At 39.5% G+C, this 25,630-nt stretch overlaps 1 protein-coding gene across 1 annotated transcript; it reads right to left on the bottom strand.

Annotated features, from left to right (window-relative positions):
- Window positions 1–201: 201 nt before the first annotated feature.
- etaa1b (ETAA1 activator of ATR kinase b) lies at window positions 202–21,493 on the bottom strand. Its single transcript, XM_026939527.3, has 6 exons — window positions 21,145–21,493; window positions 20,552–20,680; window positions 4,548–4,615; window positions 4,351–4,457; window positions 2,070–3,379; window positions 202–1,222 (listed from the first exon to the last, which is right to left on the bottom strand). Exons 1-6 carry the CDS (start codon window positions 21,308–21,310, stop codon window positions 1,098–1,100), a joined length of 1,905 nt encoding a protein of 634 aa, XP_026795328.3. The 5' UTR covers window positions 21,311–21,493; the 3' UTR covers window positions 202–1,097.
- Window positions 21,494–25,630: the final 4,137 nt, after the last annotated feature.

Below are 25,630 nucleotides of genomic sequence, written 5' to 3'. Positions count from 1 at the left end.
ATTTACAGTCATTGAGCAGATGGAGGAAGAGGATACTGTGCATGGAAGTCATGACTCAGAGTGCACAAACACACAGGCACATACCTGCGTATCCTACACCTGAAAATGGCTGTGGCCCAGACCTGAGTAATACACAGGCATTCCCCTGGGCAAACAATGAATAACACTGTGGCATGTACACAGGTGTGCTGGAGACAGACAGAGGGCTTTTCATTTAATGTGCAAAGAAAACCTTAATTTTCAATTTAGAATGTTTCTAAGAACTTAAATTGAGAAGAAGTTTGGTTACACCTGAAAGGCACAGTTCAGAAAGACAAAGAAAAATACAGACAAACAAAAACAAGACAAATTGGATTAAATACCTTCTATGAGCTGCACTTGTACATACATATTTGCTTAATTTCACATCATGTTTATGGAAACATGTGGAATGGCACTTCTTTCATAGGCTCTCACAGCCTGAACTCAACCTGCTGTTAGCATGGCAATAGTCTCTTTTTGAACTGAAAATGCAGTTTGCCTTTCCCAAGAACAGAAGACAATAACATTATGCATGCTTTATCATGGCAATCTCAATCAAATTTACAGTTTTGCACAGGCAACCCACAGAGTAAACAGCCACTGGTAAGTGATGGAAAACAAAACAGACAACAGAAAAACTAAATACGAAAAGTTCAATGTGCAGATCACAAGGACAGACATAGGGTTCTACTGCCACTAAAGGTGGAACCACAGTGATGAACAATTCCAGGAGAGAAACTATATACATTCCTCTCCAAGGTAATTCTTAATGATGCAGAACTGCTCTTTTCTCTCATTATGTTTGAAAATATCGGGACAAGAAATTAGAGAACATTTTATAAAACATTAATTAAAATTAAAAAAAAAAAAAAAAAAGGTTGATAAGTGTTTTGACACAAACTAGCAACTTATATTGAGGAAGTATGCTGGTGGTTTATGGTGGCAGCTAGATGAAATTTAAATAATTGAAAAAAGGTCAGTAGGCAGAAATCAGACTCAAAGACCTTAACTTATTCCATTAGATGTCAGAGAGCAGATAGCACTCATTTTAAGAAGTCAGGCTCCTCTGTGGTGGGCTATGTGGTAGCACCAGACTTCTGAGTGGCTTGCAGTCGCAATCTCCTCCTTGCCATAGCCTCCCGCTTCTTCCTCTCAATCTCAGCAGCAGAGCACTTCACTGCTGGCTGCACTGCGATAAACACTACAGAAGCAAACATTCATGCAGTTATCTAATCAGTCAATCTTGTGGCAGCAGCACAGTGCAAAAAATCATACAGATACAGGTCAAAAGCCTCAGGTAATGTTCACATCAAACATCAGCCTGAAGAAAAAGCATGATCTCTGGAACTTTGATCGTAGCATGGATGTTGGTAACAAATGGGCTGGTTTCAGTATTTCAGAAACTGCTGATCTCATTTTCAGACACAACAGTCTCTAGAGTTTACAGGGAATGGTGCGAAAAACAAAAAACACTGAGTGAGCGACAGTTCTGTGGGTGGAAACGCCTTATTGATACAGAAAATCTCAGCATGCACAAAACATCAGAGATGAATGGGCTACAACAACAGAAGACCACGCTGGGTTCCACTCCTGTCAGCCAAGAAGAGGAATTTGAGGCTATCATGGGCACAGGCTCACCCAAACTGGACAATTGAAAATTTAAAAAAAAAAAAAAAGAAAAATCACCTGGTCTTCTTCCAGTCTTCAACTGTCTAGTATCGGTGAGTCTGTGCCCATGATAGCCTCAGATTTTTGTTCTTGGCTGACAGGAGTGGAACCTGATGTGGTCTTCTGCTGTTGTAGCCCATCCACCTCAAGTTTTGATGTGGTTCTGTGTTCTGAGATGCTTTTCAGCTCACCATGGTTATTATATAGACTTCCTGTCAGCTCAAACCAGTCTGGTATCTGCATAATTTTATGCATCGTGCTGCTGTCACATGATTGAATGAACAGATAACTGCATGAATGTCCAGGTGTTCCTAATAAAGTGGACAGTGAATGTTTTTCAGTAATCCACTGTAAAGTTATTAGTGGTAAAAAAAACTTACCTTTGTTCCTCAGTGCCTCTGGGTCAGACAGATGCCTCTTGAATGTGGAACGGTGGGAGTTTTCTCCAGAAGGTCCTGTAGCATGCCTCAGCTGAATGAAATGGTGCTGTTGCCCGCTGTTCTGAGGATAGTGGCTTACTTTTGAAGTGCTAGCTGATTCAGACAAGTTTAGCTTGTTTCCATGAATACCTGAAGCACCTGGTATTGAATGTGAGCGTGCGAAAACACATACAGGCTGTTTGTGGTCTGTGGGATGCTGAGATTGAACAGTTCTGCTGTTCCTACTCATGCTTGAAGAACTAGTAGTGATGATGGATGAAAGTACTACAGGTGAGGAATGTGAGGGCTTGGTTGAATTCTTCTCTCTTTGCTGCTCTTGACTGGCTGAGATTTGTTCCAGGTCATCACAGGCCTGATAAAGCAGATCATCATCATCATCATAATCATCTCCATCACCCCACAGAGAGTCCAAGTTTTTCCCTGATGCTACAGCTGAACTGGCTAAATCTTTTGCTCCTGGGCCAACATTGTTCATAATCATCTGCTGCTTTCTACCCAGTGCATGTGCTTTCTGATATTCTGATTCTGTGCTGACCATATCAGGGCGGGTTTTTGGAAGTTGCTTAATTGCACCGGACTGGACAGGACCATCACACCTGAAAGTACTAGGATTGGTGCAAGTTTTTGATGAGATCCTAGTGTACTGACTGGTAATCTGGTGAGACTGAAGGCAACCAGCTCTGCTGCTTGATCCAGAGGAACTGGCTGCCGTTGTAGGTTCACATTTTCTGGAAGCAGCAAACCCTGTCTGACTAGTGGTCTTTGCTGTACAGGAGCTCAGAAGCCAAGGGTTCTGAGTCACCTCCAGCACAGACAATTCACTGAAAAGATCATCATTCTCCCAGTCATCATCAAAGTCTGGTTTTGACACCTGAGCATCTTCAGGGAGATTCTTTTTGCCTGAAGCGGCTGGTCTCATTTCATGAGTAGCTGTGTTTTCAGTCCCGCTCTCCTGAGAACAGTTAGCAGATGGAGGGCTTAGTCTCCCACTCAAGTGCTGGGTCGGTCCATCAAACAGAGCATGCAGCTCCTCCTCATGGCTTAGTCCTTGGGCTTCTACAACTGAAGCTCCATTACTGTCCGATTCTGGGTGTGTGGCAGTGAGTTTGTTGAGCTTGTGCAAGTCCTTACAATTTGTTCCCTCACTATTCTGCAGCCTCTCAAGATTCCTTTCTTTGTGTTGGCGGGTCATGTTAAGGTCAAATTGCTTGGCGAGTTTCATCAGGTCCTCAACATTGTTACTTTGCCGGCTTGACAAATTAATAAGAATGTCAGTTGGTAAATCAGTCACTACAAGCATACAAATTTCCATAAATATACATTAATTTCTTACATTAATACTAGGAGTTTTAAAAAAACTATTGGAAAATCAGACCAACAGTCTCTGATACGGCAACATTGATTTACAAGTCTAGCTCCATTTTGAAAAGGAAAGTGGTTAAAAACCATTATTATCATCGAAAAGCAATAGATATCCCATAATTCACACATGCGAATGAGAGAGAGAGAGAGGGAGCATGCATCATAAGTATTAAATCAATACTTTGGAAATACGTCTAACTCAACAGCTCAGCAGGAAGTCTCAACAAAAGAACTGTTATTATACAATCGTAGCGCCACAAACCTTGCTACACACCTTCAAAAGCAGCATGGGGTAATGTTAACTGAAGAGGAGCCTGGCTGTAGCTAAAGATGCAACTGGTACCACTAGTGTTATCCTTTTCTTTCAGAGCTACCCCACAATTCTAGTGGGTTGAACGCAATAACCAAATAATCACTTACTTTATTTGCAAAGACATGCACTCCTATAGCATTACAGAAAATGTTGGATTCAGACACAATAGCTTCGGTGGAAGCCAAATACTCAACACAAAGTTGGTAGCATTTTATCGAAATATGCACCCCTGCAGTGTATGAAAAAAATGAAGATGAGAGAATAAATATACTACAGATGGGTAAAGTAGTACCCATTCTAAGACAAAATAAAGACAGTGAGGAAATGTTTTGAAATTGTTGTTCCTTACAGAATCAAAACCAGGACAAATTAATGCATGTTAAATTTCTGAATCAAATTTATAAAACTATAATGGATCAGTAGTGAACTGAAGTGTATTGTTACTTGTTTAACTGTAGCTTTTTTGTAACTTAGCATATACTATGTATTGAGGTGTATACCACTTCATCTGAAAGAGGCAGATTCACACCCGTAATGTATACTGACCGTTCTGAGAATCGCCGAACTCTGGATCGCTGAATCTCCGGAGTGCAGGGAACAGCAGTATCTCCAATCCACTGAAGCACTGAATCATTATCCATAGGCTTCTCATCCTTTGACATCAAACAACATGGTCTTATATCAATATGGTAGACAAAATGGTAGACACGGTGGAATTTTCTTTTCAAAGAGTTGCTACTTACTTTTGGCGCAATTCTGTTGACAATCTCAGATATCTCCACGTCTCTGACACTTTCTCCTGCTCCTTTTCCTGTTATTAATATTCAGAGCACAAGAAATGATGTACTAGCAAACCTTGTACAGCATCAAAACCAGCGTGGTTAACATGTAAACAAGCTCCCACACAGTAGCTCCTGACTGACATGGCAATTTACCTAAGCCACCTCTGTGCTTGTTAGTATGGTTGTTGCAAATAAAGACACATTCCCATAGAAGAGTGGCATAAATGGAGCACATAAAATGAAAATATGGAATAAGATTACATGAGCCATTAATCCAATTTCCACTGAGAAAAGGGTGGCTCAAGAGGTTTGTCTTTTGTAATCCTGAAATTAATGACATCATGCAGGCATATACAGGCCCCTTTGAAAGTACTGAAATGGTAAGGCCAATTCTTTTGTTTTTGCTGCACACTGAAGTCATTTGGGATTGAGATCAAAAGATGAGATCAAAAGATCAGAATTTCAGCTTTCATTTCCTTATATTTACAACTACATGTGTTCAACAACTCAGAACATGGCACCCTTTGTCTGAACCCCCAATTTTTCAAGTGATCAAAAATATGTGAATGACAGGTGTTTCTTCTTGCCCAGGTGTGCCTTTTTTGATTGATTGTTTAAACAATTAATAGCTCTGAATGTCTGCTCTTGGTATGACCCCAAAACCACGGTCAGTAACCTCAACATCCTCCACAGGGCAGGGGAGAAGGTATCACAATCCACCATTTAAAGAAAACTTTGAGAGCAAAAATACAGAGGCCATACTACAAGATTCAAACCACTCATCAGCAGTAAAAATCAGAAGGTCAGATTGGAATTCGCAAAGAAATACAGAGAGGAGCAAAAAAGTTCAGGAACAGAGTTTTATGGACTGCTGAGACCAGGATTAACCTCTACCAAAGTGACAGAAAGGCCAAAGTGTGGAGAAAGAAAAGATAGGCTCATGATCCAAAACATATGAGCCCATCAGTCAAGCACGGTGGAGGTAGTGTCATGGCTTGGGCTTGCATGGCTACTTCTGGAACGGGCTCACTAATCTTTAGTAATCTTTATCTAATTATATCTAATCTTTATCTAATATTTATCTATTTATCTTTATCACTAATCTTTATCTTTAGTAACTCATGATGTTAGTGGCAGGATGATTTCAGAAGTCTACTGCAACATTGTCTGCCAATTTACAGAGAAATGCATCCAATCTAATTGGGAGGAACTTGCGAGTGAAAAAAGCCAAGTCGATCACCAGACCTTAACTCAATTGAGCATGCATTTCAACTCTCAAGGGACTGAAGAGACTGTAGAGACTGAAGGGAGAAACCCCCCAACACAAACAACATCTGAAAGGAGCTGCGGTACAAACCTGAAAAAGCGCCACAAAAGAAGAACGCAACAGTTTGGTGATGTCTATGTGTATATATTAAGTGTTACTTTAAGACGGATTTGTTCCTATACTTTTGCTCACCTAAAAATGGGTGGTCTGCTACAAAAGGTAGCAATGTTTTAAGTTGTTTAACTCATCTAGATGTCAGGAAATAAAACCTGAAATTCATCTTTTGATCTCAAACCCAAACATCTACTGGCCTCGCTGTTCCAATGCTTTCAAAGGGGACTACAAGGTTGTTTGTTATAGATATATTCAAGGCCAAAAGTGAGTAAACAATTAAATTATTTTACATACACATAAGCATGTAGTTATGTGATTTTTACATGAAATTTATAGGTTAGTATTTTTCATTTTAGTACTTCACTTATAAATATAGGTTAGCCAAGTTTCCATTCTGAACAAATTCTTAGTTCACATAAATAAAACAACAAAATAAATAATTCAACCAATATGCATAAAATCACATTGAGTGAATTTTAGTGTTGCTATGATATTATTTAGTAACCTGAATTAAAAAAAAAAAAATTAGTAATATCCTAGTTTCTTTGAATAGCCTGTCTGCCAAAGACATCACATCCAGGTCAAAGCTACACGGTGTCTCTTCTATGCAAATTACTCAGTTGAGCTGAGTACAATTCATGTCCATGTTGACAGTAAAACCCATTACCTATACACTCACCAGTCAATTTATTAGGAACACCGCACTAATACTGGGTGGTATCTCCCTTTGTTCTCAGAACAGCCTCAGTTCGTCATGGCATGTATTCTACAAAGTGTTGGAAAAATGATATGAATGCTGAGAGTTGCCAAAATATGACAATATGGCTGCCGTATTTTTTCAGCCTATATATGTAGCACAGATTCACTAATGGAAAAATATGAATACTATTAATTTTGTAGACTAAATTAAAATAAACCTTCTGCAAGCCTGATCAGACCTATAGCTGGTCACATCAGATCAGAGCCGTTCTTCATTTCTTCATTTCAAGGGATCTTCATTTTTGAGAATGTAATAAATGGTGTTGAAATGTTATCAGGATTGTCTGAATTGTTATCGTTCATCTTCCAAATGGTGCTATTAATAAGCCCTTGTATGGACATGCCTGTTCGAAATACCATAACACTTTATAATTTTTTTCATGAAACTTTCTCAACAGTGACTATATGAATGTGTAAAAACGAAGATGACCAATTTGATGTTTTTGTACCATTTGGGTACAAAGATAGTGCTCAGCATCAAATTTGACCCTGTAGTTGGCAAAGAGGAGAATCAGAGTGCAGATAAACTTATTACAATTTGTAAGGTTTCTCTCTCTCTCACACACAGTTCTCTCTGCGTATTTCTATCTACCTATCTGCTGCAAGAATAATGGTTAAAAGGAGGTCACAGTCTATGAAATGCATGATATCACTGAGCAAGAAGATGGCCATGATTTACAAAATAATGTGCTGATAGTGGAATAGAGGAAGAAGAATATGAAACAGACGACAATGACAAAATCACTTCAGAGCATGAGGAATTATCCTCATTGTACAGTCCCCTCCAGAAGTATTGGAACAGCAAGGCCAATTAATTTGTTTTCAGAAGACATCTGGATTTGAGATCAAAAGACAAATATGATACAATAGATCAGAATTTCAGCTTTCTTTTCTTGATATTTACATCTAGATGTGGTAAACAACTTAAAACATGGCACCTATGATAGCAGACCACCCAATTTTCAGCTGAGCAAAAGTATATGAACAGATAGTTTTAAAGTAAATTAAAGTAAATAACACTTAATGTTTGGTTGCATACCCCTTGCTTGCAAAAAGAGAATCAAGCCCACTAACATCACCAAACTGTTGGATTCTTTTTTGTGGTGCTTGTATTGCAGCTTCTTCAGTTGTTGATTGTTTTGGGGGTTTCTCCCTTGAGTCTCCCCTTCAGGAGGTGAAATGCATGCTCAATTGGTTTAAGGCTCAGGGATTAACAAGAGCTAACTTGTTTTCTCACTGATGGAGGTACATGTTGTAGATGGGATACGTAGCTGCCCAAGCTTTGATGAACTTTCTGCTTTTCTTTTGTTTGGGTTCGGCTGCATTAGTATCTGTACTGTCATCGTGTGGATTCTTATTGTACAAGTTATCATACATCCTTTTTAATTCCACAGTCAATCAATATTGTTTGTTTAGCCATTGCAGCAATGTACAAAACGCTGGATGCACATGTGCTTAAAAGCGTTAACTGCATGCATGTAGCGTTGACTAATTTGGACTTTATTTAGGTGGGCTAGTTGAGAATTTATGAAAAATTAGTCATGGCATTAATTAAAATTGTATTTTCCGCATTTATATATATATATATATGCATACACACACATACATACATATATACAGTTGGGGCCAGAAGTATTTGGACAATGACAGTTTTTGTGATTTTGCCTTCATACACCACCACAATTGAGTTGAAATAAAACAATCAAGATGTGATTGAACTGTAGACTTTCAGCTTTATTTTAAGAGGTTCCACAAAAATATGGCATTTACCATTTAGAAATTGCAAGAATTTTCAACAAAGTACCCCCATTATCAGGGGCTCAAAGGTATTTGGACAAAGTGACATAATTGTAAATATAACCATAATTTTAATACTTGGATGAAAATTCTTTGACTGCCTGAAGTCTGGAGCCCATGGACATCACCAAATTCTGAGTTTCCTCCCTGGAGATGCTTTGCCAGGCCTTCACTGCAGCCACCTTCAGTTGCTGCATGTTTGTGGGTCTTTCTGCCTTCAGTCTTGTCTTCTTAAATCTATAAGACTAAATGACATGCTCTATTGGGTTGAGATCAGGCGACTGACTTGGCCATTGAAGAATATTCCATTTCTTTGCCTTCAAAAAGTCTTGAGTTGCGTTCGCAGTATGTTTAGGGTCATTATCCACCTGCACTGTGAAGCGGCATCTTATCAGTTTTGTAGCATTTGGCTAAATGTGAGCAGAGAGTATAGGCCTATGCACCTCAGAATTCATCTTGCTACTTCTGTCTGCAGTCACATCATCAATAAACACCAGTGAGCCCGTTCCATTGGCAGCCATACATGCCCATGCCATAACACTTCTTCCACCATGTTTGACACATGACACATGTGGTATACTTTGGATCATGAGCTGTTCCTTTCTTTCACCATACTTTTCTCTTCCCATCATTCTGGTACAAGTTAATCTGGGCTTCATCAATCCAAAGAATCTTATTCTAGAACATGGGAGGCTTTTTTAGATGTTTTCTGGCAAAGTCTAATCTGGCTTTCCTGTTCTTGAATGTTACCAATGGTTTGCACCTTGTTGTAAACCCACTGTATTTACATTCATGAAGGCGTCTCTTGATTGCAGATTTTGACAATGATACTCCTACCTTCTCCAGAGTATTCTTGACTTCTGTTGATGTTGTGAAGGGGTTTTTCTTCACCAAGGAAAGGATTCTGCGATCATCCACTTTAGCTGTCTTCCGTGGTCTTCCAGGTGTTTCAATGTTGTTGTTGAGCTCACCAGTGCTTTCTTTCTTTTTAAGAATGCACCCAACTGTTTCTTCAGCCTAATGATGGCCTCCTTCACTTGCATTGAGATCTCCTTGAACTTCATATTGGTAGCTCCAGTCGAACAGCTACCAAATGCCACCTCAATACCTGACATCAACTCCAGACCTTTTATCTGCTTCATATGTCTTGAATGTGGGAATAGACCGCACCTGGTCAATTAACTTCCTGTCAGTCAATTGTGCAAATATCTTTGAGCCCCTGAAAATGGAAGTACTTTGCTTAAAATGGCTGTAATTCCTGGAAGTACTTTGCTTAAAATGGTTGTAATTCCTAAACGGTAAATGCCATATTCTGTGGAACCTCTTAAAATAAAGATGAAAATCTACACTTTGATCACATCTTGATTGTATTCAAATCCATTGTGGTGGTGTATGAAGGCAAAATCACAAAAACTCCATCATTGTCCATATACTTCCGAGTGTGTGTGTGTGTGTGTGTGTGTGTATATATATATATATATATATATATATATATATATGTATATATATATATATATATATATATATATATATATATATATATATATATATATATATATATATGGTTGGTTTGAGTATTTGGAAAAAAACAAAACAAAAAAATCCTGTGAGCAGAGGGTCTGCAGGCTGAAACACCATGTTGATGAAAGAGATCAGAGGAGAATGACCAGCCTGGTTTGGGCTGACATTAGTTCGGTAGTAACTCAAATAAGCACTCTTTACAACTGAGCAGAAAAGCATCTCAGAATACACAACACATCAAACCTTGAGGTGGATGGGCTACAGCAATAGAAAACCAAATCAGTTTCCACTCCTCTCAGCCAAGAACAACAATCTGAGGTCACCATGGGCACAGACTCATCAAAACTGGACAGTTGAAGACCAGAAAAAGACCAGGTGATTTTTTTTCTAATCTAGTTCATCCACCTCAAGTTTTGATGATGATGCATGTGAGAGAGGTGTGTGAGATGTTTTTCTGCTCACAACGGTTGTAAAGAGTGATTATTTGAGTTACAATATCCTTCCTGGCAGCTTGAACCAATCTGGCCATTTTCCTCTGACCTATCTTATAAACAAGGTGTTACCACCAACAGAACTGTCACTCACTCATTTTTTTTTTTCTTTTTCACACCATTCTGTATAAATCTAGAGACTGTTGTGTGTGAGATTCCCAGGAGATCAGCAGATTATGAAATGCTCAAACCAGCCCTTCTGGTACCATCAACCATGCCATGGTTAAAGTCACAGAGGTCATACTTTTTCTTCATTCTGATGTTTGATGTGCACATTATCTGAAGCTCTTGACCTCCACATCTGAATTTTTTGCATTGTGCTGCTGCCACAATTGGCTGATTAGATAACTTCATGAATGTGCAGGTGTACAAGTGTTACTAATAAAGGAATAAAGGCCATTTGAATCATTTAGCTCCACCCATTCCAATTTAAAATAATTTGCATAATATGCAAAAACCTACTTTTGCAAACTAGTTCTAGGATTTTTGTCAGATTGTCACATATTTGGTGTCAAAATACTCAGGAGAGTGTGAACCATAATACATATCAAAAAACATGTTGAAATTTGTAAATAGCATGGCCACCACCAGTTGTCTGACTCAAACAGCTGTACTTCAGCCGTTTGCCTGCAGAAATTATGCAAAACATGGCATGCATGCATGCATGCATAATTTTGGAGCATAACCACTGAAAAGGGGCAAAGTTGAAATAGCTATCTCTCAGAAACCAAAAGTCCAATCGTGCATCAGTGTGCTAATCTGTGACTGGATTTTTAATCACCACTGAATTACTTAAAAGAAACATGGCCACCTTCAGACCTTCAGCCAATCAGCTTTCAGCAAGCATTTCACACTACTAGCATTGAGCTATTGTCACAAAACTCAGCAAGTAAGTTAATGTACGGTCTCTTTACTGTTCTATGTACACTGGCAAGGTTGGCCACTGGGGTCCAAGTCTGCTAAGACTGCTTGGACCCCGCAGATCGCCATTTAAGGCTATATTTATTGTTTCCTGTTGTTTTCGTTAGGATTTTTTAAAACTGATCGTGTAAACCAAACCTTAGGTCCTACAGACTTGAAACTTGGTCAGTGTGTAGTACTCTATCCTGCTACTCAGGCAAGAGAGATGAGCACAAAGTGTTATAGGTTTTGGCTTATATCTCAACAGTGAAAATTCTTTTTGCTACTTATTCCTTGCGTTCTCACAAACAAAAACGCCTCAAAAAGCATTTAGCTCCATCCACTTAGATTTTTTTTGCTAATTTGCATAATATGAAAAAACCTACTTTTGAGAACTTGTCTTAGCATTTTTGTCCTATCTTCACAATTTTGGTGTCAAACTACTAGCAGAACTAGCAGAATGTGATGATCAATAATTAGCAAAACATATTGACATTTGCAAACAATATGGCTGCAACATGCCAATCAATTCTAATGAGGTGGAGCATAATTTAGTTAAACAACCCAAACTCATGACTTTTTGCATGGATTTGCATGAAGTTTAAAACATATACATAACAAGATTCTGAGGTCATGTGCAAAGTTTGGGGTGGAGTTAAGGCCAAATAACTGTTTCTCAAGAACTGTACATTCGAAACTTAAAGGGTGTTCCCCATTAATTGCCTGATTTGTCCCGCCATAGTTTCATAATGAACTGAAAATATTTTTACTCTTCTCATAACATAAAAGACCTGTTTTGCACCATTGCCTCGGCAAAGCATCTCTCACTCCACGTCACTCAGACCGCTCCCCTCTCACTTGCTGTACACGCACATGCTGACACACGCACTGGAACCACCTAGCTGCATCCAAGACACAATGGCAGTTTGAGGACACATCATCACTTGAGGTAAGCAACGTTAACCTCTTAACTGTTGATTATTGTTGTCTACATTCACTGCAAGCTATTTCCAAGATAATCTTATTTAATCTTGACAAAGTGTAAATCATTAGAAGAACTAAGGACTCTAGCTTCGATATCTGACCACTGATTGAAAACGGTTACAGTGACAATAATTTCTTAATTTCTCTCAGGAGTACACATCAAACACGCAAAATCAAATTGGTAGATACTGATATTTCAAATGAAATAATGAGACAAATACATATTCAATCATGCCTGTTTCCATTTATTTGTGATCACAGGGCTTCGCTAAAAATGTGCTCATATCTCCCACCACCTGAGCTATCTTCACAAACCTTGAATGGTAAGTTCGGGTAGTTACCCACGACTATCTGGTGCAATCTCACTAATTGGCCATTGGGGGCACTATTGTGCACTCAAAAACAAGCATATCTTTTGGAAAAAATGTCCTACAGAGAAATATTTATTGGTCACATATACAAATATAGTACAGTACGACGTGCAGTGAAATGCTTTTTTCGGCTGTCCGTGACATAAAAATAGAAGTTACCTAAACTATAATTAGCTCAATATAGGAAGGGAAGGAAAGGAAAAATGTAAAAAATATAAAAATATGATATAAGGGATACAAAGCTCGGTGGCAGAAACAGCATGACTGTATTTTGAATAAGGTGCAGATATGAGCAGTTTTTTGTGCAATATATGCTGTGCAACATCAGGCTGAGATAGTGGATGTTGTGCAAACAAGTCCAAGCTCTAGTCTTATGTGTTGTCCTGGCAGAGAGCCCGAATGGCCTGTGGGAAGAAGCTCCTCCTCATTCTCTCAGTGTTGGCCTTCAGGGAGAGGAAGCACTTCCCTGACCGCAACAGAGAGAAGAGTCCATTGTTCAGATGGCTGAGGTCCGTCACTATCTTCCTGGCCTTGGTCCAGCACTGCTGGCTGTAGATAGACTGCAGGTGAGGGAGCACAGTGTGGTTGGTTCTTGGTGCTGTTCCCAAACCAGGCTGTGATGCCTCCCATCAGGATGCTCTCAGTGGTGCAGGTGTAAAAGTTTCTTAGCACCTTAGAGGGAAGTTTAAAGTCCCTTAAGCATCTAAAGTGGTAAAGATGCTGACGGGTCTTCTTTGCCAGGGTGTTAATGTGACAGGACCATGACAGGTCCTACGTGATGTGAACACCAAGGTATCGGAAATTGTCCACTCTCTCCACTGGGGCCCCGTTGAACTTAAGCGGGTGGTAGCTCTTCTCCTTCTTCATGCAGAAGTCCACCATCAACTCCTTTGTCTTGCTGACATTCAGGAGAAGGTAGTTCTCCTGGCATCAGTCTTCCAGGCTTTTAATCTCCTCTAGGTAGGCCTTCTTGTCATTATCAGATATCAGGGCCACCACAACAGTGTTGTCAGCAAACTTGACAATGGTTGGAAGTGGCCACACAATTATAAGGGTACAGTAATACAGCAGAGGGCTCAGGACACAACTCTGGGGGGCTCCAGTGCTGAGGGTAAGAGAGGGAAAGAAATGACTGCTTGTGGTCTGTCTGTCAGGAAGTTGGAGATCCACTGACAGAGGGATGGGCTAAGTCCCAGGTTCTCCAACTTCAATGCTGAACTGCAGTCAACAAACAGCATTTTAACATAATTTCCCTTCCTGATGTCCAGATGGCTCAGGGCTGTGTGATGGCTTCCTCTGTAGAGCGATTGGGACAGTATGCAAATTGTAATGGGTCCTGGGTGACAGGTAATGAAGAGGTGATGAAGTCTCTGGCTAGCCTTTCAAAGCAGTTCATCACAACTGTGGTCAGGGCTACTGGGTGATAGTCCTTGAGGCAGGTAGGCTGGGGTTTCTTTGGGACAGGAATGATAATAGACTGTTTGAAGCATGTGGGGATTACCAGCTATGCCAGAGAGAGACCAAATATTTCTGTGAACACTGGTGCTAGCTGGTCAGCACAGGCTCTAAGGACCTAACCTCATATGCAAAATTACCGCTTTTAGCTGCAGCTTCGAGGCGAGCTTAAAAAAAGTGTTCAGCTTGTCTGCCAGAGAAGCGTCTGCATTCACCTTTCTAAAGGATGCTGTTTTATAGTCTGTTATCATTCTCAGGCCCTGCCACAGGTTCCTAGGGCCACCCTGCTGGATCTGTGACTCTACTTGTCTCCTGTACTGCCGCTTCACCTCCTTCACCGCTCTGCTCTGATGGCGGTGGCGAGCCCCGCATTATAGGCAGTGGTGCAAGATCTCGGAGAGTCGCAACTGGTTTTATCTACACATGGCTTCTGGTTGGGAAACATTCTGACGATGGTTTTGTAGGAACTCAGAGATCATCAAACTGAAGAAATTGACTGTCACCACACACAGGACAAACAAAGACGTTCCTTTACAACAAAGACCTAAGATGGCTCCAGCCCGTCTAGGTTAAATGACCGATTGTCAAACATTAGGGGATGCTAATGGTCATCAGAATGCAGGAACACCCCAATTAAAGGGTGTAAACTACCCCTCAGGGGAGCTGACCTTGAGTTGACCAACACTTAAAGTGGCCTTCTGTTTGGATTAAGTGTCTGCTTGAGCTTCTCCCAGTCCACCCAACTCTACATCCTCCTGAGTTTGGAATGACCTTTGTTCTGAGTCAGCAAAAAGAACTCCAATGCTTCTCAACTTCAAAAGTGTTGCTTCTTTCTTGTGTTATGTCTCCTCCTATTTCAATATAGTCCCTGGTTTGTGTATTAAGTTTATATAGGGAACGTGCCCTCACCACATGCTGTATCAAACAGGAGGGCAAGAGTCTCAGGTTAACTTACAACTCAGTTACGGCAACTTCTCACATGGTGGGAAGCCTGGCGCTACCTCCGAAATGTATTCAATCCGACATTATAACACAACCCAACTGTTAATGAAATTACATAATATTAGACCTGTGTCACTCTGTAAACACATCATTATATCCAGAAGCTAATGGTCACACATATGTATGTAGTGTTTGGTATCTACATGTTTGTTTCCATGTGCTGAAGCTGTTGATGGTTTGCAATTCTCAGTATCTCATATCACACAATTATTATAAGTATTAAAGGCAAATAAAGCCACATTACAATGGACATTGAGAAGGATGCGACCCGGGAGGGGTCACGTGCAAATTAGCTGGAGGGCCAGACAAGTCGCTCTCCAATCATCTCCAAGCCGACCTGTGGTTTTGTTGAAGACCTTAGGAGGCCGGCTCATCCAAACTAGCATAAAAACCTCATGCCCAAGCAAGTAAGTGAGCTGGAACTGGAACTGAGCTAGAACCGGAACAGACCTGGAACAGAAAGAGAACCCGCACCAGAAGATCCCAAGGCTTTCATCATCGAACATCGCTCAACTCAATCCTTTGCCCAGCCGTCCAGACTCCATCCTCCCTCTCCAACAATGATCAATAACTTCTCTAAGATCCTCCAACTCCAGTCCCACTAGAACCTGCTGACCAACACCAACTACTTCCATTCACCACCCAAGCAAAGCAAGTAGTAATACCTCCCAACTTCATTAAGCTGGTGCAGTAACACTAAAAAAAAACTCTCTAACCAATTCACAAGTTAATGCTGATATATTGATGGTTCACTCAGGTCAGGGTCTAGTGACTTTTCATGCTTATGTCTAAGAACTCAACCTAAGAATCCTACAGCCTAAACTGTAAAGCATATTAGAACTAGTTTAAGTATCTATCTAAACTTGATAGGTAAATGCAGTATGTCAACCACAACTCACCAAAAGGAAATGACCAAATTGCATCTCTTTGTAGCTTTACATTTTTGCCTACATCTAGAGAACCAGGAGACATAGTCAAAATTCTTTTTTCCTCTTATTCCCTGGATTAAGACAAACCCTGGCAACTAATTTCCTCAGCAGAGTGCGAGTCTCAATAGTTATCAAAAAAAATCTTGATTGTAAATATTTGTAAATAATATAGCCTCCACACTTCAATCAATTCTAATGAGGCAGAGCCTAATTTACTCAAACAGCTGTAACACATAAATGGTCAGGACCATTTGCACAAAACTTGACAGGCATGTACAAGACAGGATTCTGAGGTTAAGTGCAAAGTTTGGGGTGTGGACATACAAAGGGGGTGGGGCTAAGTCAAAGCTCTTTCTCAGGAACCTTAGGTCAGAAGATTCAGCTAAAATGGTATGACAAGTCTATGTGGTAATGTGTAGGTGGATTTTTGATACTGACTTTGTTGCCTAAAAACATACCTACCATTTGCCAATCAGATTTCAGCATGCATTTGACAGGGTTACCTCTGAGCTATTGTCACAAAACTTGAATGGTAGGTTCGGATAAGGACCCACTACTATGTGATGCAATCTCATTGAAATTGGCCACTTTGGGGTGTGTGTGTAGGGGGCGCAATTCATGTTTGTGCACACAAAAACAAGCACATCTCTTGGAAAAATGGTGTACAGTGAATATTCTTTTTTTAGGATAATGTTTTTGCTCACACACTCAAAAAAAACCTGCTTTTTTGTCCCTTTAGTTCTGCCTGCTAAATTTGTTATGATTTGCATAACATGCAAAGCCTACTTTTGCGAACTATTCAGAATATGAATCATTTTATTCATCATCTACATTTACATGTATTAGGAGCTGAAACTGATGGATAATAAAAGTGACTGTGGAATTTGACAACATATAGGAATTTCAGCTTGCATTTCCTGATATTTACATCTGTTAAACAACTTAGAACATGGCACCTCTGGTGACCGACCACCCATTTATTTGGTAAGCAAAAATATTGGATTAGACAGTCTTAAAGTAAATAAGTAAATAAATGTTGAAGCTAATATTCGTTTGCAAATACCTTGCTTGTAATAAGTGCATTACAACAGCAACCCAATGACATCACCACACTCTTGCAATCTTCTTTTGTGATGCTTTTCCAGGTTTGCACCGCAGCTTCTTTCAGTTGTTGTTGGTTTTGGAGGCTTTTCCCTTCAGTCTCCTCTGCAGGAGGTGAAATACAAGCTCATTTGGGTTAAGATCTGGCAACTGAGTTGGCCAGTCTAAAACCTCTCACATTTTTCCCCTGATGAAGTCCTTTGTTGTGTTGACAGTGTGTTTTGGGTCATTGTCTTGCTACATTATGAAGGCCCACCAAATAAGACTGTATACATTTCCCTGTCAGTTGACAGGCAGGATGTTTCTGTAATCTTCTGAATTTATTCTGCTGCTACCATCATGATTTACATAATCAATAAAGATTAGTGAGCCACTGTGCTTGACTGATGAGCTCATATGTTTTGGATCATGAGCAGATCCTTTCTTTCTCCACACTTTGGCCTTTCCATCACTGTGGTAGAGGTTAATCTTGGTTCCAGAACTTTTGTGGCTCATCTCTGCATTTGTTTGCAAATTCCAATCTGGCCTTCTGATTCTTACTGCTGGTGAGTGGCTTGCATCTTGTGGTATGGCCTCTATATTTCTGCTCTCAAAGTCTTCTTCAAACAGAGGATTGTGATCCCTCCACCCCTGCCCCCTGGAGGTTGCTGTTCATGTGGAGGTTGCTGTTGAAAACAACTGACTGTTGTTTTTGGGTTTTTCTTCTTTCACAATGTTTTTGTCATCAACTGCTCCTACCCAACCTGTTCAATGTCCGGTTGTTAGTACACCAGTGGTTTTTTTCTTTTTCAGGACATTCCAAATTGTTGTATTGGCTATGCCCAATGCTTGTGCCATGGCTCTGACAGATTTTCCCACTATTCTCAGATTCAAAATGACTTGTTTTCTCTCACATGCAGCTCTCTGGTCTTCAAGTTGTTTTATCCTTTTCAACAACAAATGCAGTCTTCAAAGGCAAAACCCAGGGCTCAAATCAAGAGCAGACATTCAGAGATATTAATTGTCATTGTCACCTGTCAGTCACATGTTCCAATATTTTTCACCACTTAAAAAATGGACAGGTTCAAACAAAAGGTGTTTAACACATCTAAATGTAAATATCAGGAAAAGAAAGATGAAATTCTGATAAATCGTCTCATGTTTATCTTTTGATTTCAAACCCAAATGTCTTCAGTGTATAGCAAAAACAAAATATATGGCCTTGCCATTCCAAAACGTTTGGAGGGGACTGTACACTATGTGGCCAAAAGTATGTGGACATCCCTCCTGATTATTGAGGTGTTTCAGCCACACCCATTGCTAACAGGTGCATAAAAGCAACCACATAGTCATGCAATCTCCACAGACAAAAATTAGCAGAAGAATGTGTCATACTGAAGATCTCAGTGAATTTAAATGTGGTACTGTCATAGCATGCCACCTCTGCATAAAAATCACCTATCCTCTGTTGCATCACTCACTACAGTTGCAAACTGCCTCTGGAAGCAACATCTGTACAAGAACTGTGCATCTAGAACTTCATGAAACAGGTTTCCATGGCCAAGCAGCTGCACACAAGCCTAAGATCACTGTGCGTAATGCCAAGCGTCAGCTGGAGTGGTGGAAAGCAAGCCATCATTGGAATTTGGACCAGTGGAAATATGTTTGATGGAGTGAAGACATCACACATCACTATCTGGCAGTCTGATGGATGAATCTGGGTTTGGCGGATGCCAGCAGAATGCTACCTACCGGAATGCAATGGGCCAACAGTAAAGTTTGGTGAAGGCAGGATAATGGTCTGGTGCGGTTTTTCAGGGTTTGGGCTAGGCCCCTTAGTTCTGGTGAAGGATAATGTTAATGTTACAGCATACAAAGACATTTTAGACAACTGTATCCTTACAACTTTTGTGGCATCAGTTTTTCGGGAAGGTCCTTTCCTGTTCCAGCAGGACTGTGCTCCTGTGCACAAAGCAAGGTCCATAAAGCGGTGTGAAGGAACTCCAGTGGTCTGCACAGAGCCCTGACCTCAACCCTACTGAGCACCTTTGGGATGAAATTAGAACACTGATTGCGAGCCAGGCCTTCTTGTCCAACATCACTGCCTGACCTCACAAATGCTCTTTTGACTGAATGGGCATAAATTCCCACAGACACACAAGATCTTGTAGAAAGCCTTCCTAGAAGAGTGAAGAAAATTATGGCTGCAAAGGCAGGGTCAACTCCATACTAATGCCCATGGTTTTGGAATGGGATGTCCAACAACCTCATATAGGTGTGATGGCCAGATGTCCACATATGTTTGACCATACACCTATCAGCCATACCATTAAAACCACCAGCCTTGTGTAGGTCACCCTTGTGCTGCCAAAACAGCTCTGACCTTTCAAGGCATGGACTCCACAAGACCTCTGATGGTGTGCTGTGGTTTCCGGCACCAAGAAATTAGCAGCAGATCCTTTAAGTCCTTTAAGGTGCGAGGTGGGGCATCCATGGATCGGACTTGTTTGTCTACCACATCCCACAGATGCTCAATCAGATTGAGATCTGGGGAATGTAGAGACCAAGTCAACACCTTTAACACTTTGTCATGTTCCTCAAACCATTCCTGAACAATTGCTGCAGCGTGGCAGGGTGCATTATCCTGCTGAAAGAGGCCACTACAATTAGGCAATACCATTGCCATGAAGGGGTGCTTGGTCTGCAACAATGTTTAGGTAGGTGATATGTGTCAAAGTAACATCTATATGAATGAAAGGGCCCAAGGTTTCCCAACAGAACATTGCCCAGAGCATCACACTGCCTCCGCTGGCTTGCCTTCTTCCCATAATGCACCCTGGTGTTAACTCTTCCCCAGATAAGCAATGCACATGCACGTCATTGAGCCAAGCGTTTCTATGTTGCGGTAGTTTCGTGATTCCACTTATTTTGGGGGTTGACGTGCACGTGATACACACATAACGTCACTAAAATACAGATAACTCAATTCTCCTCAGTCAGCCAAGTGTTTCGATATGTCATGTGTCTATGTACCAGTAATTTTGTGGTTCCAGTCTGGGAATTTCATGACATGTATGTGGGAATGGAGATAAAAGTAATCTCCCATACCTCCAGAGAATACGGTTAAAAAAAATCCAAAATCATTGAAGATACCCATATTTGGTGTACACAATAAACAAACTGTGGAGAGACGTTTGGCTGTGTGTAAATGGATGTATTTACAATGTTATCAAGATGCAATCCAAATACCAGACCAATGAAATGGTCAGCTGTAAACAAGTTCTAAGATACTCACCATCCCTCATTGGAGGTGGTGAAGCAGGATCCCAGATGATGTCCTGCAGAGCTTCTGCCTCACTTGGGGAATCACTATTGCTGCAACCATTAAATCTTATCCTTGATTTATGTTTTGGGGTTCCCACATCTGTTAGTAAAGAGAGAACTGAAATAGTCAAGTGTGACTCAACAAGTGTGCTTCATGTGTAGATTTCATTTCGCTATGGAAATGCACTGATTTTAATGCATGCAATCGTAAGCTGTATTAGGTATCGACATCAGAGGACATTCAAGCCTTTTTAAGCCATCCTACACAAAAAGAAAACAATTACTGCCGAGTTTACGATCGTATCAACAAATTACAAGGCCTGAAAATCAAGTGCAAAGTGGTAAAACACACATATCTATAGGGTTTTGGCAGTCCAGGTCTGGGATTGACACTCACACACGCACATCATTTAAATTTCCTTTAAGAGACTATAAAATGCAGTTACTTTGGAGTTAGGCTCAAAAGTGCAGCCATAATGGCGTTGTAATCAGATCATTTGTAAACTGGCTAGCTGAATTTTAAACGCCCATTGGAAAAAAATAATAATAATAATTTCAGCTTACCTTTTCCATAACACAGCGAGGCACTCAATGATGGAGAGCGTGTTTGTTTTCGTCTATATTTATTATTTGTTTTGAATTTGTTCTGCGAAACCTTAGAAACTCGGCTCCGAATTTCTTTGGTCTCATCTGCTGTAGGTCGGGTATCGATGGCATTCTTGTCTGTCATGCTTATTTATTAGACATACACTGCACAATATTAATAATAAACATTCGATTCATTGAGTTCAAGCTTTTGCTTTACGTTTTTACTTATTATTTAATGAGCTATCTAGCTTTGTTGCGGTATAAACATTCTCTCGCCGCGCGGCCATGTTTTAACGCGACGTACGATTTCACGTTTCTGATTGGTCCGCACCAAGTTCGCATCTACTCGCGAGATTAGACGAGATCGTAGCCTATCCTTGAACAAGGCTCATGTCCATCATTTTGTGATGAATATTCATTCTATTATAGCCTAACGCAACCTGCAAGTTTCCTTTCTGGGCGGGCTTTACACGTTCAACCTCTGTCATTCTCTTGGTTAAAGGCTCGGTTAGTGGTTGTTGCGCTGCGCAGTTGCGGAGATGTCAAAAAACCTAAAATATAAAGCACACCTTTCGTCAGACTATGCAAAAGTGCACCCATGTCTTGTTGCGGTAGTAAAATAAAATAAAATAAAAATGTTGCTCGTTGCGCCATTTTCAACAGCGATTTTTCCATAGCCCCTGGTTGGTTAAATGACCGCAAAAGACATGTTGAGTTGAGTTCAAAACGCATCACTGATAGCTAGCTAATGTTAATAATTAAACCAGTGGGCTTCTACAGAGTTGTCAAAGAGAAACTACAAAGAGAGCTACAGCACGGTACAGCGCATAGTCGTATGTCTATATAACGAGACATTATTATATTATTTATTATTATATATAATATTATTATATTATTCAGTCTACTTATTATTCAGTCCACTGTAGACTTCTTCAAGTTGCAATAGAACTTAATTGGTCTGACAACAACAACAACAACAATAATAATAATAATAATAATAACAATAACAATAATCATTATTATTATTATTATTACTAGTGGATTACCAATCCATCTAATACAGCAATTAGCGGGGTTCAAGCACTTTAGGGCCTTTCTGGACATCCATAAAAGGATATTGCTTAATATAATCCAAGCCTATAAGCACTTAAATCAGAGAAAAAGCAAGAATAATTTAATGAAATATATGGTAATTTACCATAAAGAAATAGCATTTTTAAACAATTAAACTGTTGTAGCGCCATCTATTGTACGATCTCCATTAAATTTTGCATGCTTCTTAAAAATCACATATGTTGCTTACTTAATTTCATGCAGTGTTGAGTTTTCCTTCAGAAGTTATTGACTTTTGGGTACACTAAGCCACATTAATTTTTGTAAATAACTTGTTATAACTATCTAAATAAAAAAGGTTCAACATATTTTTTTGATTAATTATTGACCTAGAGAGTCCAGAGAATTGCACTGCACTGGTTTTGTTGTGATTGAGTGAAAAACCTAGGACTAGTTCACAAAAGTGGATTTTTTAAATAATCTCAAATGTTTACTGAACAATTTGATTGACACTAGTGGTTCATGAGGCAAAGTTGTTCAGAATGAAGAGATCTAACATGATATGAATACCGTGTGCACATAATATTCAATAATTTACACATGTACAATCTGATAGTATCTCCTGGTGGCCAATTTAAAAAAAAAAAAAATTTATGGACCTCTGGGGCAGGGAGTCAAACAGGCCCACCAAGTTTTGTTCTGATCGGCCTGCGTTAACCTTGTCTAATAGCTGCTGAACACTGATTGGCCGATGGTGGCCAGATTTTTCAAGATTCACAACTGTCCTCATAGACACTGATGGGACCTTGGGCAGAGACACTTTGATTGGACCAATAGTTCCATATATAGCTCCGATTTCATGTTTTTTCCTGTTATAGCACCACCACGTGGCAAAGCGCCACCATTTTGTGCATGACCTAAGATTGAGCCTATACATAATTTTGCCAAGTTTGGTGAACACATCTCAGTCCATTCAAGAGTTATAGCCATTTCAGTAAAAGTGGCCATGCCCTATTCAAACATTTTTGCATGCTGTCATGGCGATGAATCAAAAGTTTTTTGATAATTATAGATCTAAGGTGTCCAAACGATTGTCCTGCACTGGTTTTATTTTAGTAGAGCGAAAAACCTAGGACTAGTTTGCAAAAATATGTTTTTTTAAGTAATTGCAAATATTTGATGAACAATTTGACTGTCTCCAATGGTTCTTGAGGCAAAGTTGTTCAGAATGAGAAGCTGTCCAGAATGAAGAATTACCTGTGTTTGTGTGAAACACTGCAGTATATAAATCCATTAAAAAAAACTTGATAGTGCCTCCCAATGGCCAATTAGTTTCAAATTTCTCACCGACCTCTGGAGCCAAGAGTCAAGCAAGTCCACCAAGTTTCATTCCGATCAGCTTTTGTTAACCTTGTCTAATAGCTGCTGAAAATTAATTGGCCGATGGCAGACATGTTTTTCGAGATATGTGACTGTCCTCATAAATATTGATTGGACCTTTGACAAAGACACTGCATGCAAATTTTCGAGTCAATTGGACCAATGGGTCTGTAGTTAAAGCCAATTTCTTTTTTTTTTTTTTTCCTGTTATAGAGCCACCCTGCTCAGTAATTTTTTACGTGTTCTCAGATTGGGCCCATACATAAGTGTGTCAATTTTGGAGAAAATATCTCATTGCGTTCAAGAGTGCTGTCGCGAGGTCAAATCAAAAGTTCAGCATTTTTTTAATAATTATCGATAATGGGACTCCAGAAGATCTTTCTGCACTAGTTTGGGTCCAAGCGGAAGAACGGCCTAGGACTAGTTTGCAAAAGTAGGTTTTGCAAAAAATCCAATATGGCAGAATATTTTCAGGGCAGAAATGAGTTATGTTTTGTTCATCTTAAGGAGTCCAATGATATAAAAGACTTGAGTCTGCGAAAAACGATTCAAAAGTTATGGCCAATTTTGTAATTTTTTTTTGTTTTGATCACTGTAGCGCCACCATGTGGCTGATCAGGGCGAGACTTTGCACCATTGTAGACTGGTGGAGTACTACCATCCTTCAAAGTTTCATGTCTCTAGGCCTTACAGTTTGGTCTGTACAATCAGTTTTAGGGAATAATAATAATAATAATAATAATAATAATAATAATAATAATAATAATAATAATTCTTGCAAAATAATAGAGTTTCTGCATCTAAATGTAGCTGTAAGCAGCAATTATCAGGGTTCAAGGACTTTAGGGCCTTTAAGGACACACGTAAAAAGGTATAACTTAATATTGTGCAAGCCTGTAAGCACCTAAATCAGAAAAAAAGCAAGATTAATTTTAAAGAAATTAATTTACCATAATTTACCATAAATAAATAGCATTTTTAAACATTTAGACAATTGTAGTGCCATCTATTGTATGGACTCCATTAACTTTTAAATGCTGGAATTATATAATATTACATGTGCGTAATTAATTTCAGCACTGTTGAGTTTTCCTTTAGGAGTTGTTGGCCTTTGGGTTCACTAAGCCACACTCATTTTTGTAAATAACCCTAAATCCTAAATTATCTAAATAAAAAAGTTCAACATATTTTTTTTGTTTAATTATTGACCTAGAGAGTCCAGAGAATTGTACTACACTGGTTTTGTTGTGATTGAGTAAAAAACCTAGGACTAGTGTTTTTTTTAAATAATCTCAAATATTTAATGAACAATTTGATTGACATCAGTGGTTCATAAGGCAAGTTGTTCAGAATGAGGAGATGTAACATATGATATGAATACTGTGTGCCATGTACAGAGAATATTTTTGCCAATCGGACGAACGGCCTAGGACTAGTTTGCGAAAGTAGGTTTTGCAAAAAATCTAATATGGTGGAAATGAATCTGAGTCTGTCACAAGCGGTTCAAAAATTATGGCCATTTTTGTACTTTTTTTTGTTTGTTTTGAACACTGTAGTGCTACCGTATGGCCGATCGGGGTGAGGCTTTGCACCATTGTAGACCGATGGAATACTACCAACCCTCAAATTTTCAGATCTCTAGGACTTATGGTTTGTCTGCATGATCAGTTTTAGGGCAGAATAATAATAATAATAATAATAATAATAACAATAATAATAATAATAAATATAGCTGCAAGCAGCAATTATTGGGCCAAACACTACAGAGGGAAAGTAAGGAACTAAGCAAGCATCAGAGATTTTATCAGATGATTTTACACATCAAGTTTCAGTGCATTAGGCAGTAGTGTATTGCATAGAACACTATGAGGCGCGTATGTAAACTTTGACGATGCATTATATGGAAGCAGTTTGAGATATCAAAAGGTTTTTTCAACACGAAATCCATAACTTATTGCTGGCATGGACACAAGATGATCTGAATTGAATTTGGTGAACTGTCCAAAAAGCAAAAATATGCTTTTTTCAT

Source organism: Pangasianodon hypophthalmus, chromosome 3 (genome assembly GCF_027358585.1).
Source record: "Pangasianodon hypophthalmus isolate fPanHyp1 chromosome 3, fPanHyp1.pri, whole genome shotgun sequence".
Taxonomy (NCBI): Eukaryota; Metazoa; Chordata; class Actinopteri; order Siluriformes; family Pangasiidae; genus Pangasianodon; species Pangasianodon hypophthalmus.
This window is presented reverse-complemented; position numbering and strand designations above follow the sequence as displayed.